This window comes from Littorina saxatilis, linkage group LG7 (assembly GCF_037325665.1).
Source record: "Littorina saxatilis isolate snail1 linkage group LG7, US_GU_Lsax_2.0, whole genome shotgun sequence".
NCBI lineage: Eukaryota > Metazoa > Mollusca > Gastropoda > Littorinimorpha > Littorinidae > Littorina > Littorina saxatilis.
In genome coordinates this window covers 22,151,340-22,170,551 of record NC_090251.1, presented here as the reverse complement: position 1 = coordinate 22,170,551, position 19,212 = coordinate 22,151,340, and the positions used below count along the sequence as shown (strand labels likewise).

General features: G+C 44.0%; 2 protein-coding genes across 4 annotated transcripts in view; both read left to right on the top strand.

Annotated features, from left to right (window-relative positions):
- The window catches only part of LOC138970929 (myosin light chain kinase, smooth muscle-like), a 181,263-nt gene extending 170,413 nt beyond the window's left edge, over positions 1 to 10,850 (top strand). For all 3 annotated transcript variants that reach the window (XM_070343512.1, XM_070343511.1, XM_070343510.1), the window contains 5 exons: positions 816 to 1,015; positions 4,339 to 4,537; positions 5,972 to 6,055; positions 6,488 to 6,559; positions 6,981 to 10,850. In XM_070343512.1, the coding sequence (XP_070199613.1) occupies positions 816 to 1,015; positions 4,339 to 4,537; positions 5,972 to 6,055; positions 6,488 to 6,541 (537 nt within the window). In that variant the 3' untranslated portion in view covers positions 6,542 to 6,559; positions 6,981 to 10,850. The remainder of the gene's footprint in view (positions 1 to 815; positions 1,016 to 4,338; positions 4,538 to 5,971; positions 6,056 to 6,487; positions 6,560 to 6,980) is intronic.
- Positions 10,851 to 11,605: 755 nt separating this feature from the next.
- Positions 11,606 to 19,029, top strand: LOC138970153 (uncharacterized). Its single transcript, XM_070342640.1, has 3 exons — positions 11,606 to 11,929; positions 15,475 to 15,702; positions 15,942 to 19,029. Exons 1-3 carry the CDS (start codon positions 11,606 to 11,608, stop codon positions 18,174 to 18,176), a joined length of 2,787 nt encoding a protein of 928 aa, XP_070198741.1. The 3' UTR covers positions 18,177 to 19,029.
- The last annotated feature ends 183 nt before the right edge of the window (positions 19,030 to 19,212 follow it).

Sequence of the window (19,212 nt, the reverse complement as noted above, 5' to 3'; positions counted from 1 at the left end):
AACAGCCAAAAAATAAAAATATTTTTATGGTGCATTTCTTTATTTTACATTGAGTTTCAATTTTTGGGGTATTAATCAGTGACAAAATCTGCTGCCTGAAACTGGTAATGATCATCCTCAGAATGCACCAGATTGCACCATTTTGCATCCTTTTTTTCAAAATTTTCCGGGGGGGCATGCCCCCGGACCCCCCTAGCAAGCTAGGCGCTTTGCGCCGTCGGCTCGGCGCTTCGCGCCTTCACACCCATATCTTCACAATATACTTTTGGGAAACCCCCCCCATAAAATGAACTGATCCGCCCCTGCCCTGCACCCCACCAGGGCTTGGGCGGCCCCTAGACCCCGGCCTCATTTTCCTTATTTTCAATTCTGATCAGTTTCACCCATGAATATGCGTTGTGCTATATCCTTCTTTGCATTCCGAGCAGCACTTTTGTATGCAACTGAATGTCATAATGCTCGAGCTCTGAAACTGTATATACTAAACGTCACATGATATGTGTGGCTTTGCATACATTTTTTTTGTAATGATTTACCAATGTGTCTCTTTGTTTGTTTGTTTGTTTATCTGTTTGTTTGTTTTTTTGTTGTTTTTGACTGACCTTTGTATTTTGATAAACTCTCCTTTATGTTACATTCAGATCGAATTTTTCTGGGGGGGGGGGGGGGGGGTCAGGTTGTCGTCGTTGGACTGTTTAGCTTATGTATGTGACTTCCTCAATGTTTACTTTTTAACATAACAACTGTGTTAGCGCACACACAAAACAAGTTATTTGTATCACTCAGGTGTTTTTTTCTGATTTTTCTGTTTACAGCCAGAAAACATTCTGTGCGTCACACGGGAAGGTAACCGCGTCAAGATCATCGATTTCGGCTTGGCCCGGAAGTACAACCCCAGGGAAGACCTGCGCGTGCTCTTCGGAACACCAGAGTTTGTGGCCCCGGAAGTGGTGAACTTTGACCCCATCGCCCCAGCCACGGACATGTGGAGTGTAGGAGTCGTCTGCTATGTGCTGTAAGTGTCATCTGCTATGTGCTGTATGTGTCGTCTGCTTGTGTTGGCGTAACCTGTGATGTTGGTGGCACATTGTTTGTTTTGTTCTGTTGTTGGCTTCTCTCCGGACAAGATGTGTAACTTTTGAAAGGAGATCACGATTTTTAACAACATTTGACGTAACAAGCGTGAAAAGACATGAGCTTGTTAGAACCTTCTACGTTTCAGTTGTGATAGACCTAAACAAAACTAGATTTAAATCCGAGATCACCAGCTTGGCAGCTACGATTAAAGGGCATAGGTAAGGTGTGTATGAACACATTTCGCGTGATCGAGAAAAGTTCCCATTGTTTAGACTTAAAAGCTGTAAATTTGCAACTGTTGTTGAAGTGGGACAAGAAAAATCATCATTTTCACCAAATGATTTTTTTTTCTGTCACTAGGATGTTCATTCGTTTGTTTGGTTGGTTGGTTGGTTGGTCAGTTGTTTCTTTGTTTGTTCAAAGCTGTTGGTAAAATATAAGGCACACAGTAAAGACACCATTTGACAGTCGAAGTTGCGAGTTATTGCGCACAGCTGAAAACCAGGGCTGATGTGCATGAGAAGGGGACCAACCGGGTTGGAACCAGCCGTGGGGTGGGATTGGTTGAAATTCAGGTTTGTTTGTGTTTTAACCAATCCGACGCTGCGGCTGGCTCCCACCCTGTTGGTAACCTTCTCATGCACATCAGCGCTGGACATTATTCTAAGATAGAGGCTTGGTCATACCAGCAGTAACACAAACGCTAATACTGTACTAAAAATACAAATATTGCAGCAACGGGTCCTGCATATATCGTAAGCCATTGTTTCGCAACCTCAGGCTCACCCATAGAGGTTTATGTATCTGTCTTACCAACTGCGCAGTTAGGTGGAATTCGGGCGACTTTTCAATCATCAATAACCACAGCAGAGAATCCTTGGCATGAAGTGAACCGAAATCACGCCACATTCTCTGCATTCAGAATTGGCCAAGCCCCAACGGCACAAACTTGTCAAGGACTCACTCACAATCGGTTGGGCAAGAATTTCTGTTATGTGTTTTGAAATACTGAAACTGAGTGGTCGCTGTGAATCATCTAGATCTAGGTTTCGTGTTTTCAACAGCGTAGTACCACGGTTTGGCAATTAATAAACAGAGGGAAGAAATAGATACAAGAACATTTTCAGAATCATTCACTGGAGTTTCTTACTCGCAAACCTTAAGCATGAAAATGTATCAGCTTTTGTGAGAGACATACCGTTGCGGTTTTTGTGTGTGTTTTTGTTGTTGATTTGTTTGTGTACGTGTGTGTTTGTGTGTGTGTGTGTTGTTAGGGGGGGGGTGCGGATAAGGTGCTGGTCAATTGTTTCTTAGTGGGCGGGGTATGGTTGTGGGGAGAAAGGGAGGTTGGCATACGAAGGAAATGTACTTTAAGTTCGTGCAGTGAAAATGTGTGACAAGGCAATAGTAATTCCCAAACCACACACACACACACACAAACACACACATAAACACGCACGCACGCACGCACGCATGCACTCTCTCTCTCTCTCTCTCTCTCTCTCTCTCTCTCTCACACACACACACACACACACACACACACACACGCACACACACACACACACACGCACACACACACACACACACACACACAAACACCACCACCACCACCACCACCCCAACACATCAACCACCCCACACATCCACCCACCCACACGCCTTCCACCTACATATACAGTGTGATGGAGAGTTCAGACAAGGGCAAGCCGGCAGTTTTCTTCAGGGGGATTCCCAGAACCCGATGAGCTGGGAAGTAAGGAATTAAGCTCAGATAGATAGAGTCTAGTCTTCGATAAGGAATGGAAGAACCGTGGGCTTCTGGCATTCGGCCAGTATTTCCTGCAGAGCTAGTAAATGTTTTTACCTTCGTAGTATGTGTATGGGTGCACATTTTTGGAAGCTAATGGAACTGAAATGGTGTCTGTGTGGGTGCCTGACTGGCTAGATGTTTGTCTGTGTAAGAGAGAGAGAGAGAGAGAGAGAGAGAGAGAGAGAGAGAGAGACGCTCACACACACATACAAACGCGCACGCACGCACACACACACACCACACACACACACACACACACACACACACACACACACACACACACACACACACACACAAACAAGGAGAGGGGAAGGGGGGGGAGGAATTTCAAATGGGCAGGATATGTCCTTCACAGCTGCACTGAGTGGTTATCAACGTTGTACTGGTCGAGTGTTTACTTTGCAATTAGCTACATTACCAAGTCTTGGTTTTTACACACAAACATGTGCCTCGTAATTTCTCAGTGTTTAGTTCATGTCTGATAACAATGACTGCACCAGAAGGAGAGCATCTCAGACTTGACACTCCACAAATCAAGGGGTCAGAAACAAAACCTCTTTTCATCACTGTTTGTCATTATTTTTCCTTTTCCTTTTTACATTTAGTCAAGTTTTGACTAAATGTTTTAACATAGAGGGGGAATCGAGACGAGGGTCGTGGTGTATGTGTGTGTGTGTCTGTCTGTGTGTGTGTGTAGAGCGATTCAGACCAAACTACTGGACCGATCTTTATGAAATTTGACATGAAAGTTCCTGGGAATGATATCCCCGGACTTTTTTTTTCTTTTTTTCGATAAATGTCTTTGATTCCGTCATATCCGGCTTTTTGTAAAAGTTGAGGCGGCACTGTCACACCCTCATTTTTCAATCAAATTGATTGAAATTTTGGCCAAGCAATCTTCGACGAAGGCCGGACTTCGGTATTGTATTTCAGTTTGGTGGCTTAAAAATTAATTAATGACTTTGGTCATTAAATATCTGACAATTGTCCAAAAAAAATTTTGGTATAAAACGATCCAAATTTACGTTCATCTTATTCTTCATCATTTTCTGATTCCAAAAATATATAAATATGTTATATTTGGATTAAAAACAAGCTCTGAAAATTAAAAATATAAAAATTATGATTAAAATTAAATTTCCGAAATCGTTTTAAAAACTATTTCATCTTATTCCTTGTCGGTTCCTGATTCCAAAAACATATAGATATGATATGTTTGGATTAAAAACACGCTCAGAAAGTTAAAACGAAGAGAGGTACAGTGAAGCGTGCTATAGCATAGCGCAACCGCTGCCGCGCCAAACAGACGCGTCACTTTCACTGCCTTTTGCACTAGCGGCGGACTACGTTCAGTTTCATTCTGTGAGTTCCACAGCTTGACTAAATGTAGTAATTTCGCCTTACGCGACTTGTTTCCTTTATTTTCACCAGTCATATCTTTTGCGTTGCAGGTTATCTGGGTTGTCGCCCTTCATGGGAGACACGGAGCAGGAGACGCTATCCAACGTGACGTCAGCAACGTGGGACTTCAATGCGGAAGAGTTCGACAGCATCTCCAAGGAGGCCAAAGACTTCATCTCCAAACTCCTAGTCAAGGACCCGAGGAAGCGCATGTCTGCTACAGACTGCCTCGACCACCAGTGGCTGAGGGTTAGTATTTTGGCGGCAATCATCTCATTATTGTTGACCCGTGAATTAATCTGAAAATGTTTACTCTTCTTTTGGGATGTGACGTCACTTCCTATGGTATATTTTAAGAGCGAGCTTATTTTGTTATTTTAGCTCCCTTTTTTTTTCTTTTTATATTTAGTCAAGTTTTGACTAAATATTTTAACATCGAGGGGGAATCGAAACGAGGGTCGTGGTGTATGTGCGTGTGTGCGTGCGTGTGTGCGTGTGTGTGTGTGTGTGTGTAGAGCGATTCAGACTAAACTACTGGACCGATCTTTATGAAATTTGACATGAGAGTTCCTGGGTATGAAATCCCCGAACGTTTTTTTCATTTTTTTGATAAATGTCTTTGATGACGTCATATCCGGCTTTTCGTGAAAGTTGAGGCGGCACTGTCACGCCCTCATTTTTCAACCAAATTGGTTCAAATTTTGGTCAAGTAATCTTCGACGAAGCTCGGACTTCGGTATTGCATTTCAGCGTGGTGGCTTAAAAATTAATTGATGACTTTGGTCATTAAAAATCGGAAAATTGTAAAAAAAAAATAAAAATTTATAAAACGATCCAAATTTACGTTTATCTTATTCTTCATCATTTGCTGATTCCAAAAACATATAAATATGTTATATTCGGATTAAAAACAAGCTCTGAAAATTAAATATATAAAAATTATTATCAAAATTAAATTGTCCAAATCAATTTAAAAACACTTTCATCTTATTCCTTGTCGGTTCCTGATTCCAAAAACATATAGATATGATATGTTTGGATTAAAAACACGCTCAGAAAGTTAAAACAAAGAGAGGTACAGAAAAGCGTGCTATCCTTCTTAGCGCAACTACTACCCCGCTCTTCTTGTCAATTTCACTGCCTTTGCCATGAGCGGTGGCCTGACGATGCTACGAGTAAAATGGCATTGCGTTCAGTTTCATTCTGTGAGTTCGACAGCTACTTGACTAAATATTGTATTTTCGCCTTACGCGACTTGTTTTTTCTTTTTGTCCGTTCCACTTTAGCTGGCAGGCTTGTTGTCTGGGTGACTGACTGGGTGTTAGTTTCTATCCATCCTTCTGTCTGTCTGTCTGTCTGAGGAAGTAGACATTCCGACACAGACTTTGCCCCAATTTGATCACTAATTGTCAAGGACTTTCTCAATAGTAAAGTTGTCCAAAGATGACGACGAGTTTACTCAACTTGTATTAATTGGTTAGTTAGTTTCACGTTAACCGTGATGACACTGAAGTTTTGAACGAATTGTGCGTTTAGACTGCATGGTGGCATCATTGATCTGAATGTAGCATCCCCAGATTATTACAATTGTATTGTATGCATATTGCACGTGTGTCATCCACTTGATGACCTTTCCGACGTCATTGCTCCAGTTTGAATGACGTCGTTCTGTCTGTTTTACAGAGATCAGTCAAACGAGAAGGCGTACCAGAGAGATCGCTGTCCAAGAAACGTCTCAGGAAATTTGTCTACAGAAGAAAATGGCAGGTAAGCTCTTGTTTGTTCTGAAATGATAATGTGACATCTGTCTGCCTGCGTCTTTGTCTGTCTGTCCGCCCATGCGTCATTCTGGCTTTCCATCTGTATGCTCGTCGTCCCGTTTGTCCGCCTGTGTATGTGTTCCGCTCGTGCATGAGTTTGAATGTTACATATACGTTATACACTTGTAACTTGACATTTGAAACTGCATTCCAATCTCTCTGATGTGAATGCTCCATGTTTAGTTTTAATTCGTACGTCGATCTGTCTGGCCGTCTGTGTGTTTGTTCTTTTCGTGCATCTGTTTTCAATTCTCACATAGCTTTATTTGCCTCGTATAGCCCAGCATCTGAAACCGAATTCCAATCCTTTCTCTGTTCATGATCTACTTGGTGGGTTTTTTAATTTAATTATCTGATTTGTTTGTGGTTGTGTGTGCAGAAAGCGATAAACGCGATGCTGGCACTACGAAGAATGGGAGTAACTCTGTCGTAGCTACTTCAAAACACTCAGGTGAGTTATCACAAGATGCATAAAGGGGATAAAAAGAGAACGTGGATAGCTTAGAATGTACGTGTGATGGTGATGGTGGCATATGTATTCCGTAAGGATGCTTTGTGCGGGTTGTGTTCTATGTTGACAAGAGATGGAAGAACGTAGAAGTTTGATATGATATATATATGTATGTATGTGAGAGCAAAGGAAATGAAATTATCTTGGGAAAAGAAGTAGTAGGATTAGGAAAGTCTGTCTTTCTGCATGATATGCCTGTGTGTGTGTGTGTGTGTGTGTGTGTGTGTGTGTGTGTGTGTGTGTGTGTGTGTGTGTGTGTGTGTGTGTGTCTCCATATGTTTACATGTGCGTATTTTAGGGTTTCAAACCCATGCTACCGTCAAATGCATGAATGAAAAGAGAGGGGTTTTGTTTTTTCCAGATAGGATCCCACCAGAACACCTTACGAGCCATTGCGGCAACAACTGGTACTGGAAAGACAACGGTGTTATTTGTGACGTCAGTTCCGTCCTGGGCTTCACTGACGTCATGTCACAAGTCATTTGATGACGTCACGAAGACATCCTGATGGTCTGCAGCAGTTTCCAGAATGCAACTGTGCCATTTTTTGTCTAAAACTGAAACTGGAATCACTTTCTTTCGGCTTTTTTGTTCATTTGTTCAACCGGACAAGTAGTCGGTAGGATTGCTGTCTCTTTCAGCAATGGTTGCTAAATGGAAAAATGCCAACGTAAAACAAAAAAACAAAATAATAATGATAATAGTAGTAATTTAAAAGGTTTCTTTTTTAAAAATATTTATCAGCTTTAGTTTCTGGTGAATGTTTGCTTGAAAGAACAGAATAGTCCAGACCATCTCATGCTCAGACTATGGATTTCAAGGACAAGTTTCTTGGAATATGCATGTCTAAACCCACTCGAAGAAGTAGTCAAACGGTCTATTCGCTTGCGGACAGAGCAGTAGCTCCACTGTTTCTTCACACTCGTTTTCCGGAATGGAAGTTCTTTTCAGGCTTACTTCTAGCCACTATAACTTCGCAGATTATCTGCTCACAACGGCAGGCCTCTGAATGCTTGTGTTGCAACGTTGGTGAAGACCAAAAGACTACATCTGTTACAAGCACAAATGAGGTACCCTTGTGCCATCGGGAATGCACAAACCGAGTCCCATCTTGGTTTAAGGGTAGGCCCTACATGCTATTTCTGCAATATAAAAACTTACTCTATGCTTGTCACTCTGCCTCTTTTACAATGCGAATGGCACCAAGAAGTTTCAGAGCCAACAGTGTAGGGTATAATTATATAGATATAGATAAGCTCTTTAGTGCATTTTTCTTGATCTTTAATACTTTAAAATGTCTGTAACATGTAAAAGTTACGTCATTCTGATTAGTACTTGTACAAACTAAAGTCAAAAATCGATCGTGTTCATTGTTCAAAGAATTCTGAAGCTGTATGAATGTATTCATCAGATTTATGCTCTGGGTGTGTGTGTGTGTGTATGGGTGTGTGTGTGTGAGTGTGTGTGTGTGTGTATGTGTGTGTGTGTGTGTGTGTGTGTGTGTCCACGCGTGCGTGCGTGAGTGCGTGCGTTCATACCTATGTGTGTTATTACAGCAAATAAAAAGTAAAATCTGTAATCGTTTCACATTTGTAATCGATTCATTTTGAGATAAAAATTGCTTAGAGGTGCTATTTTTACGGAGAAATTTGAACGGAAAGAATGTCACAATGTGGCAGAAGATGCCACCGATTGGATGACAAAGGTCAACGATCCCAAATTACATTATTTTTGTTTTGATTGTATATATATTTTTTATGATTTGACATTGATGTCTGCATGAAAATGTGTTTGTCTGTACCAAAAATTCTTTGTCAAAGTTTGGGACCCAACGTATTATTAACACTTTTGTGCTTATGTATGCTTTCCGACCTGAACGACACTTGATGTATGTTTTCGGATCTGTTGTGTTCTTTGCATGCTTCCAGTGTTCATAGTTTAGATCCGCCGCTGTGATTATGGTCACAGATTCGTAAGGTGTACCACATTCGCAGTATGCTGGGTTTTTTCTCTACCAAGTCTACTCTTTTCCTAACCGCACCGCACTACATCAGATGTCCCCCCCCCTCCCCCAAACAAAATCATAATAAAAAATAAAGAAACTGAATGCCATCAGATGTGCCTTATCTTTAAACTAAAGAATATTTTAATTGTTCATGAGAATGTACATGTACTTTGTGACAACCCCTACTTTACCTCTATGGGCCTATGGGCGAAAATGTGAGTAGAAGCTTCTACTCTTAGTTTTTATATTCCTGTCAAATTTGTATACCTAATAGTAATAGGATTTTGATGACGTTCGTGTGAATATGCTGTATGTTAGCAGTGTATTTTCAGTTTTACAAAGCTTGTTTTATGAAATATATTTCCGTGCAATGACCTACCTTTTTTAACAATGACCTACCTTTTTTAACAATGACCTACCTTTTTTAACAAAGGGTTCAAAAGAGAGTCAGGAGCAACTGTTGGGTATACAATTTCTTTTTTTTTAATTATTTGTGGTGAGGTATAGGGTTGAAAGGAGTTCAATCTTTCGTCAGTGTTGTTACATTTCTGCATTGTGCATCGAATCTTCACTTGGGCGTAGCTTTATAACGTCTCGACCACCCTCCGCCTTCCTGCCACTTCCCCACCCTTTCCCTCCACCCCTTTTCACATTCACCCCCCTTCATACTTTTCCTGTCCTGTACTTTTGTATCGGCACTAAAACGATCTCCTGCAGTGTATATCTCCTGTGCACTCTTTCACTTCTTTTACTGTCAGCTAATTGTTGTCACATTGCAGTGGTGTAGTCCATCGATATTTATCAGTCTCATTTTCTTGTGACAAACTGCGGGTAATGAAGGGGAGGAGGGGAGTTGGCGATAGAGTTTAGTATTTGTTTGTATACTGTTATCACTAAAATAAAATAAAACAGTAAAAAATAAAACACTGGGAAGTATTTCGTTGTTAAGGGTTGAGTACAAACATTCAAAACAAAGAATTTCATGAGGAAATAAATGCGTTATGTGTACGATTCAATGACATATGCTTTCGTCACAAACTAATTCTATTGCTTAAACGCTTATTTATGATTGAAACCCAAAAGTGAAGTTACCGTTTCAAAACTATTGAACACTCATTTCGTATCCTGCCTCTCTAATAATTTGTTGACGTATATTGAGCTTTTTTTGGTCAAAACCGCAGTTTTGTTTTTATAATTGCCATGTTTTTTATTTCATTTGTGCGAAACAAAAATGTTGTGGATGGTCCCTTTACTAACCACCTACCTATGCAGGGAATCTCTCTGTCATCCAATCATTTGTCATGAAATGTCTCTTGCATCTGAATGTAAGATTTTGAACTTAAATCTGTAATATCTGAGAAACTAAAATAATAATAATAATAAATAACTTTTCTATAGCGCGAGTCCCATCAATTGGCTCCAGGCGCTTTACAAATTCATTATAGAATAAACTAGCACAAATCAACAAGCATACAAAGCATACATTTAACTGAGACATAACACCAAGAACCCAAGCACTAAGCAAAACTTAGCGTACAATGTTAAAAGTACACACACACACACACACACACACACACACACACAGGGCGAAGGCGCTTTGACTGCATGCGACACGTGCAACAAGAGTAAGTGAGCGTAATGCGGAACCAGTCTCCTGGCACCTGAGAGAAAAACAAGCATTGAAATGAACAAGCGACTTTCGTCCTCTTTAGGTCTGTAAATATGTGCTTTGAAGCTCTATTATAAGATATACTGCTGCTTTTAACCAGTGAACTCGAAGCTTCGTCTGACAGGTTTTCCATTCTGTATCAAGGATTAATTTGGACTTTAGCAGGTGTTAAAAGAAAACAATGATGATAGTTTTATCATTGCAATTCAAAATTCAAGCACTTGCAGTTAAGATATAAGAATATTGATACGATAAGAATGAATTTTCCCGTTGGAAAAGAAGGTATTGCTTTCACTGGCAATGTATTTATTCTCAAACTCAAGCATAAACAGCCAAGAAAAGATTAGGCTATATGGCCTTAAATTCTCTTGCAGCAGTTTGTTGTTGTTTTTAAGAGAACTAGCACAAAATGTATTTTATTACTAATAATTGTATTTTTGTTTTGATGTCCACGTATCACAATTATCTGTGGTATGTTTGTGTAAAAACTGTAGATAATAGTTTTGTGTCTGAAGGTTTGCCAACCAACAATAAATCATTTTTATGTTGTAAAAAAACGCTTTTTGAACTTTGTGTGCGTGTGGTGCGTGCTTGTGTGCGTTCGTGTGTGTCTATGTGTGTGTGTGTGTGTGTGTGGGAAATCATGCATCTCTCTCTCTCTCTCTCTCTCTCTCTCTCTCTCTCTCTCTCTCTCTCTCTCTCTCTCAAATGTACACATACTGGCACTGCGCGAAATCCACAGGAGCTTGTATCCAATAGCCGGTCGATCATTATTTACTCCTTATTCCATATATTTACTCCTTATTCCATACAGTCTCCTTACTACAACTAATTTACTAATAAATAGTAGTAGTAAGGGTAAGCATGCAGCAGTAAATAATAAGCATGCAGGAGTAAATAATTATCGACCGGTGGTTGGATACAAGCTCCTGTGCGCGAACCACACAAATACTCACACACACACACGCTAACGCGCACACACATTTGGCCATTGGCGCGAACAAGTCTAATATAATGCGCGTGTTTGGTATCGACTACGAAAGCAATCTTGACGTCATCGTCTTCAGCCTCGTCACGGCCAACATGACGTCACAGAAAATCACGTCAAACATTCGCTCGATACTTCTTCAGGGGTCATGCAGGCACAGTTGAATTTCTCTCACTACTAGCCGAACACCCTGAAATGCTCTAAGACCACCTCGATTGGCTCGCAACCGCCACGTACAAAGACACACGCAACGCCAACCGTACTTCAAGCAGCTCTTGTGTGCAGTCGAGGAGCGTTTCACCAGCACCCCCACCTCAAAACACAATGGAGTCGGGAACAGCGGAGGGGTCGGTTGCGGGCGGGACGGGCGCGATTCCAGCGGCAAAGGCAGGAGCAGCAGCAGGAGCCGCTGACGTGTCGATTCCGGAGAGCATGGTCGCTCCGCTGATCGGCGCTGGCGCTAATGTGTATATCCTGACCAACGAATTCACGCAGAGCATGCGAGAGAAGCTGGGCACCTCCTGGCCTTTCGTGCAGGACACGCTCAACTCACGCTGCGCAAAACTCGTGGCCGGGGGTCTGCTGTCCAGCGTTGCCGTCATCGTCCTCTGGAAGATCATCAAGCGACTGTCTCAGTCTAAGCCTAAGGTCAGCCTAAGCCGGTGTGACGTTTTCATCTTTCGCCGTGGTGATATTTCGATTCTCGGCCTCGTTGATCTAGTATAAACTCTACACTGAACAAAAAACCACCCTTCGATAGTACTGATGAGCGACCTTGTGTACCTTACATTCATGGGGCCAAATTTGTCCAACCAATTTTTTTTATTTAACTTAGAAATTTGATTCATCTTAAAATGTTTCCCTTCTTACTCAAGGGACGTAACCACGGTACACGTTTTCGAATAAATCGATTTTGGGGGTGAAATCTATTACATTTAACCACCAATTTTCTTCACATGCAAGAAACTGACATGCTTTTCGTCCATAAATAATTTCACTTCTTAATTTTACCAGGAAACAACATTTCAGTCTTGAGTATATAATTATATCGAGGGGGAAATATGTACACAGGCGAAAGATGAAATCGTGACACCGGTTAAAAGAAAGAATGATCTGTGTGTGTGTGTGGTCGTGTGTGTGTGTGCGTTTGTCCAATTACATAATGCACATGAGCGCAGGCGTGCGTGTGTGTGTGTGTGTGTCATGTGTGTGTGTGTCATGTGTGTGTGTGTGTGTGTCATGTGCGTGTGTGTGTGTGTGTGTGTGTGTGTGCCTTTCACTAAACCTTCCTTCTTGGGCATACGATCATGTAAACCAACACAGATGTGTCCAGGCTTTAATATGAAATAAGAGCATCCTTCCACTTGGCCTCACCCGATCTCACTTCACTTGACGTCATTTCACCTCACCTCACCTGATCTTACCTTACTCAACGTCATTATGTCATCTGACCCAACCTCCCCTTACCTGTGTGTCCCAAGGACAGATGTAAGAAAAGGCGTAGCCTTAAATCTTAATCCTTGTTAAATAAAGTTCAATTCAATTCATTTTATTTAACCTCACCTCAGCTTACCTCATCTATTCTAACCTATTTCGTGTCACCTCTCCACAGGCATACACAAAAATAGTCTGTTTACGGTATCCCGACCGACCCTATTTTTTCGCGCGACCCTAGACTTTTTTTTTGCATTTGGGGGAAAAGAAAAACAAATGGTCTTTGTTTTTTTGGCAAAATAACTTAAAAATATGGGGTTTTTTTTAAAAGAAATAAAATTAAAAAATCCCGACCTACCGACCCTATTTTTTTTCTGCCTATGTTACCGTAAACAGACTATATTTTTTTGTGTGCCTTATCTCACATTCGCCAGGGCTCCCCAAAGTGCGCATCCCTGCGTCCTATACGCACAAGAAGCCGAAATCACGTACTAGAAATTCCTTGAGAGGGTCTCGGGACGCACTAAACCTATAAAGAGCGGGTCCCGGGACGCACTACATTTCCGCTATCGTGCGTACTGTAGGCACTCTTTTTTAGAGTGTAGTCATCAGTCAATTATACTATAGTGCAAGCACGAATGCCAATTCTCACGCCAGAAGGATATGGAAAAGAGTGTTTGTGTTCCATTTAACAAGGTATAGTTAAAGTGTCCTCTTCGAATATTCTGATGAAAAAAGACACTTCATATATATATCACACTATTCGTGATAACAATGCGTCATATGAACACAGGGGGTTTGGTGACCATGGACTCTTGGGACCCTCTAAAACTACGCGTAGGACCCTCTAAACATTAAAAGTGGGGGTTCTGGTGCAACACGAGAAAATTACTCCCACGAGATGTTTACTCCGGAGTAAATATTTCGTACGAAAAAGTTACTCCCTTTACGAAAAAAGCACTCCCCCATTGCACGAGAAAATTACTCCCTAATACAGGTGAATTCCGAGTAAACATTTCGTACAAAAATGTTACTCACCTGACGAATAAATAACGAATAAATTACTTCACCCCAACACGAGCAATTTAACTTCCCATGACAGGAGTGTACGAAATTTTTACTCCCTTGTCCCCTGTTAGTGTTAGTCTTGGTGGTGGAAGGGGTGGAACTGGGAGGGTCGCGCGACATTCGTGTGCGCGAGATCACTTATTGGCATTATCCCTTCGCCCGCATCCCATTATTGCGTACGAGATTTTTTACTGGAAGTAAAAACAAGTCGCGTAAGGCGAAAATACAACATTTAGTCAAGTAGCTGTCGAACTCACAGAATGAAACTGAACGCAATGTCATTTTTCAGCAAGACCGTATACTCGTAGCATCGTCAGTCCACCGCTCATGGCAAAGGCAGTGAAATTGACAAGAGCGGGGTAGTAGTTGCGCTAAGAAAGATAGCACGCTTTTCTGTACCTCTCTTTGTTTTAACTTTCTGAGCGTGTTAATCCAAACATATCATATCGATATGTTTTTGGAATCAGGAACCGACAAGGAATAAGATGAAAGTGTTTTTAAATTGATTTCGACAATTTAATTTTGATAATAATTTTTATATATTTAATTTTCAGAGCTTGTTTTTAATCCAAACATAACATATTTATATGTTTTTGGAATCAGAAAATGATGGAGAATAAGATGAACGTAAATTTGGATCGTTTTATAATTTTTTTTTTTTTTTTTACAATGTTCAGATTTTTAATGACCAAAGTCATTAATCAATTTTTAAGCCACCAAGCTGAAATGCAATACCGAAGTCCGGGCTTCGTCGAAGATTACTTGACCAAAATTTCAACCAATTTGGTTGAAAAATGAGGGCGTGACAGTGCCGCCTCAACTTTCACGAAAAGCCGGATATGACGTCATCAAAGACATTTATCCAAAAAAATGAAAAAAACGTATGGGGATTTCATACCCAGGAACTCTCATGTCAAATTTCATAAAGATCGGTCCAGTAGTTTAGTCTGAATCGCTCTACACACACACACAGACAGACACACACACACACACACACACACACACACACACACACACACACACACACACACACACACACACACGCACATACACCACGACCCTCGTCTCGATTCCCCCCTCTACGTTAAAACATTTAGTCAAAACTTGACTAAATGTAAAAATGGGGAGTAAAAATTTCGTGGAGGCAGTAATTTTTTCGTGCCTTGGGGAGTTCTTTTCTCGTACGAAAAGTGTACTCGGAGTAAGAATTTCGTACGAAATATTTACTCCGGAGTAAATTTTTCGTGGAGTAAAAATTTCGTGTTACACCGGGATCCTCTAGGACGGGCGTCCGTGGGGAGCCCTGCCATAGCTAACTCACCTCACCCAAACTCACCTCACCTCACCTAACTTACCTCACCTAAGGCTGCTCCGCCTGGCGTCTGGCATTATGGGGTTAGTGCTAGGACTGGTTGGTCCGGTGTCAGAATAATGTGACTGGGTGAGACATGAAGCCTGTGCTGCGACTTCTGTCTTGTGTGTGGCGCACGTTATATGTCAAAGCAGCACCGCCCTGATATGGCCCTTCGTGGTCGGCTGGGCGTTAAGCAAACAAACAAACAAACCTCACCCAACCTCACCTAATCTCTCTTCACCTCATCTCACCTCACCCAACTCACCTCACCTCATCTCACCTCACCTCACCTCACCTCACCTCACCTCACCTCACCTCAATCTCCACGCGGTGCCAGACGCCGCCCCCAGCGATGGCCCAGGGGGATGAGCCGTGCCCGTGGAGCACGACCAAGACGTACGAGGTGACCCCGGTGTCGGAGAGGAAGCCGCGAGTCGTGTCCAGGCCGGACGGGGAGTACGTCCCCCCGGGTCCCCTCCACATGCTGCCCCGTAAGATCCAGCTGCGCATCGCCGAGACCCCCCTGCAGGCCAACGGGAGCTCGGACCCCAACACGCTCTGCAAGGTCAGTCATAAGAGTGTTCTTGTTTGCTAAGCTGGGACTCGATTCGATGAGCGTAACCTACATTTACTCATGCGATAAACACGCACACACACACACACACAAAGAAAAGTGTGAGATTCTGCCCATGAAAGCAGAAGAATAAGTAGAAGGCTTATTAACCCCCTTCCCTGATCCCCGCACCTACCCTGGGTACCCCCACTCCCCTGGCTGTGCGGTGACAGTAGTCCTTTCTGTTGCAGGCCAAGGAGCCTGCCACGCGTAACCGTCACACCCATCGTAGGGAGCAGTCAGGGGAGGCAGCCAGGGGGGACCCCTACGCGTCCGGTACCGGCCCTTGGCACAGCGAGCAGAGAGGGGAGGAAGGGGAGCCGTCCCAGCAGTCAAATGAGGCGGAGTGCTGCAGCTGTCCCCCCGAGCTGTGCGGCCCCGTGCAGGCCCCGCCCCCCCAGCCGCGTCTGCTGTACTCGGTCAGGGAGAGCCGCGTGGTGCAGCGGACCATGGGCATGTCGGACCCGCGCCTGGTCAACATCCTCACCTACTCCTCCTGCCCCTCCTCTCTCGCCACCCCCACCCTCGTTGCATCCCCCGCCTCCCCATGCGTGGGGATGTACCAGGGGTCCCCGCAAGCGAGTCCTGTCGGGGCATACGGCGCGTCAGGCTACACCCCGCACATGATGGGTCGACAGTGTCCCTTCCACTCAGCGCAGTCCCCTCAGGGGCTGATGATGACGCCTTCGCTACAGCACAGCTCCCCCCACTGTGCATTGGCCAGCCAGCCCTGTGTGCACGGCGGACCTGGCGGTGTCTACTCGAGTCTAGAGTCCAGACCCACACCAGTCATAGACACTGGGCGAGGACCGGGCATGGAGAGGAATGTTCGAGGTGGAGAAGAAGTCCAGAACCCCGTGAGCTGCAGTGAGCAGGACCAGGGGCAGGTTCCCAACGTGCCCACGCGCACGGCTCAGAGCACCGTCACCCCCTCGCACTGCAACAGCGCCCCTCACACCACCTCCACCTTCCCCTCCCATGTGGTGCACTCCCAGGCTACAGCCTACAACACGCCTCAGGGAGGAGCGTGTCAAGGCGGTACCCTTCAGTCCCTCCCCTGCCAGGCTGGAGTCCCTTGTGCTAACCACGCTGCACAGATGACATGCCACCAGCACTCTGCTGCAGACCATGCCTTTGCACAGCAGCAGCAGCAGCAACAGCAGCCGGTGGTGCAGCAACCATCTGAATTGAGCGTGTCCGCAGTGAGCTCCGTGATGTGCTCGGACTCCCAGGACAGTCGGCAGTGCGACAGGGGCGGCCATGCCATCACCGGCAGCTGCCAGTCCATGGCACCGCCCGACGTTGTTCCCAGGGACAGGTTGATGCAGCCAGACCAAATGGCTGAAAGGAACGCCTACGCTCTGGTGCCTCAGCCGCATCGGGGCTTTGCAGACCATGCTCAACACGAGTTCCCCTGGCGAGGGCCCAACTCTCTGCACGGCTACCAGCCTTCCCCAGTCTACATGCTTAAGGTTCACCCACACCAACACAACATGCACAACCACCACCACCCCCACCACCCTGCCCACCAGCCCGCCTGGCTCACCCACGGAGGTGTTTTCATGCCGCACTCCCCTATGGCCTCTGCTCATGGAGGGGCGTACAGCCACGCCCACCCTGGCCTCTACCAGCACTCCCACCCAGGCCTCTATCCTCACACCAATACGCCCATGTTTGCCTCGGCTCCTCACGGTCTCTACTCTCCCCAAGGAGGAATGTACACCTCCCCGCCTCATGGCCACGCGTTTGGCGGCCACTACCACAACCCTTTTCTCTACCCACATGGCGTCATGCCCGACACCAAGCCCATGGCCTTCAACCCCAACTTCAACCTCAGCAACTCCAACCCTCATGTCTTCGTGCAGCAGCCAGGCGGCCCCACGGTCTGCAATTCCAGTAGGATCCGGTGGGTGGAGTCAGACCACAGCATCCAGACAGATGCCCCTGGGGACGTGCTTGGCGGCACCAAGGCTCCTGTCAGCTCGGTGGGCACTCTCACCACGGAGGACGACCTGCTGGAGTCGGAGACTGTGTCCAATCTGTCGGAACACCCTGAGTCACACCTATCCTTCCAGGCCGAGCTAGCGACGGAGCCCGAAACTGATCGACTGCGATCCCCAGAAGTACGGCCAGAAAAGCGCGAAAGTCTTCTCCAGAATGAGCCGTCTGTACCAGAAGCCACGAGGCAGGCTCAGTCTGAGGCGTGTACGCCAGACCTGGCTATGACCTTGCCACGGAATTCGCCACCACCTGAATACGATGAGGTGGGGGAGCTTGTAGCAGAGACGGATGCTTCCAGAAACAACCTGGTGAGCCAGTGTGCAGAAGAAGCACCAGAAACATTGGATGTCCTTCACAGCAGCATTGAGGACTTGGTCTACGGCAGCAGTGTGGTGACAAGTGACGGGATTGAAACTCAGCTGTAGCCACAGGATTCTTGCACCCGAAATCCGATAATTAAAAACAAATGAAAAGTGCAATGTGTTCCATTCCCCGACCGACCCTAATTTTTCCTCCCGACCTTCGACTTTTATTCTTTTTTCTTTTTTTTTTTGCCCTCCAAACCAATTAAAAGGACAAACCTCGATCTTGCAGACAAGGAAAGTTACTCTTCTCCGACATTCAAGGAACACAGCTCGCACATTTCCGGCCAATAAAAATCATCATGCGCCTGTCTTATCGAAAAACAAACTTAATTTGTTTGTTTTTTAAGTTAAAACAAAGTATTTGCATTGACATCGGAAACACCTTTTTTTTTCTCTTTTGTTTACTAAAAGCTAGTTTTCTTGTTATTAATACACGAAGACATCGACAACAAATCCTGTTCTGAACAGTCTAAAACTGCGAAAAGGAAGATATTTTTGAGGCTCCAACATATAAGAATGCAAAAAGACAAAAACTGAAGATGCTGAAAAAACTTGAAGGAAAGAAAAAAACAAGTTTGGTGACAGGTGTGACTGAAAAGAAACACTGGTTGACACTGTGCATGTGATGAAAGAGCTTGGGCATCAGACACATATAGGAGAGCATCTTCGCAGTTCAAGATGCTCTAATGCCAGCTACAATATTCGTGAATTTTTGAAGCTGTCAGACGTGTTGGTATATTCCTCTAAACTGTCTAAACTCAGATCCAAAAACAATACAAAATTGTAATGACTTTTTACAATGCGGCCAGTATTTGCTCATTCTTTTACATCCAAACAATATATATTTTGATATACACTATTTGTTAGTCTGTGTTGTTCTTGCTCAGATTAATTAAAAGATGCTAACACTAAATATGTTGTTCTTGTCATTACAGTGTTGTGGTCTACGCAAGAGACTTATGTGAGCGTCAGTGGGACTCTTATTCGAATGGTGTCAGTGGGACTCTTATTCGAATGGTGTGAGACGGCTTTGTACAAGTATGTGTACTTCTTCACTGATGAGCTGAAGTGCGAGCAGCATTATTTAGATGTAATA

Coding starts and splice junctions, on each gene's coding strand:
- LOC138970153 (XM_070342640.1), top strand. CDS start 11,606: ATGGAGTCGGGAACAGCGGAGGGGTCGGTTGCGGGCGGGACGGGCGCG. Junction 11,930..15,474: donor TGTCTCAGTCTAAGCCTAAG/GTCAGCCTAAGC, acceptor ACGCGGTGCCAG/ACGCCGCCCCCAGCGATGGC. Junction 15,703..15,941: donor ACCCCAACACGCTCTGCAAG/GTCAGTCATAAG, acceptor TTTCTGTTGCAG/GCCAAGGAGCCTGCCACGCG.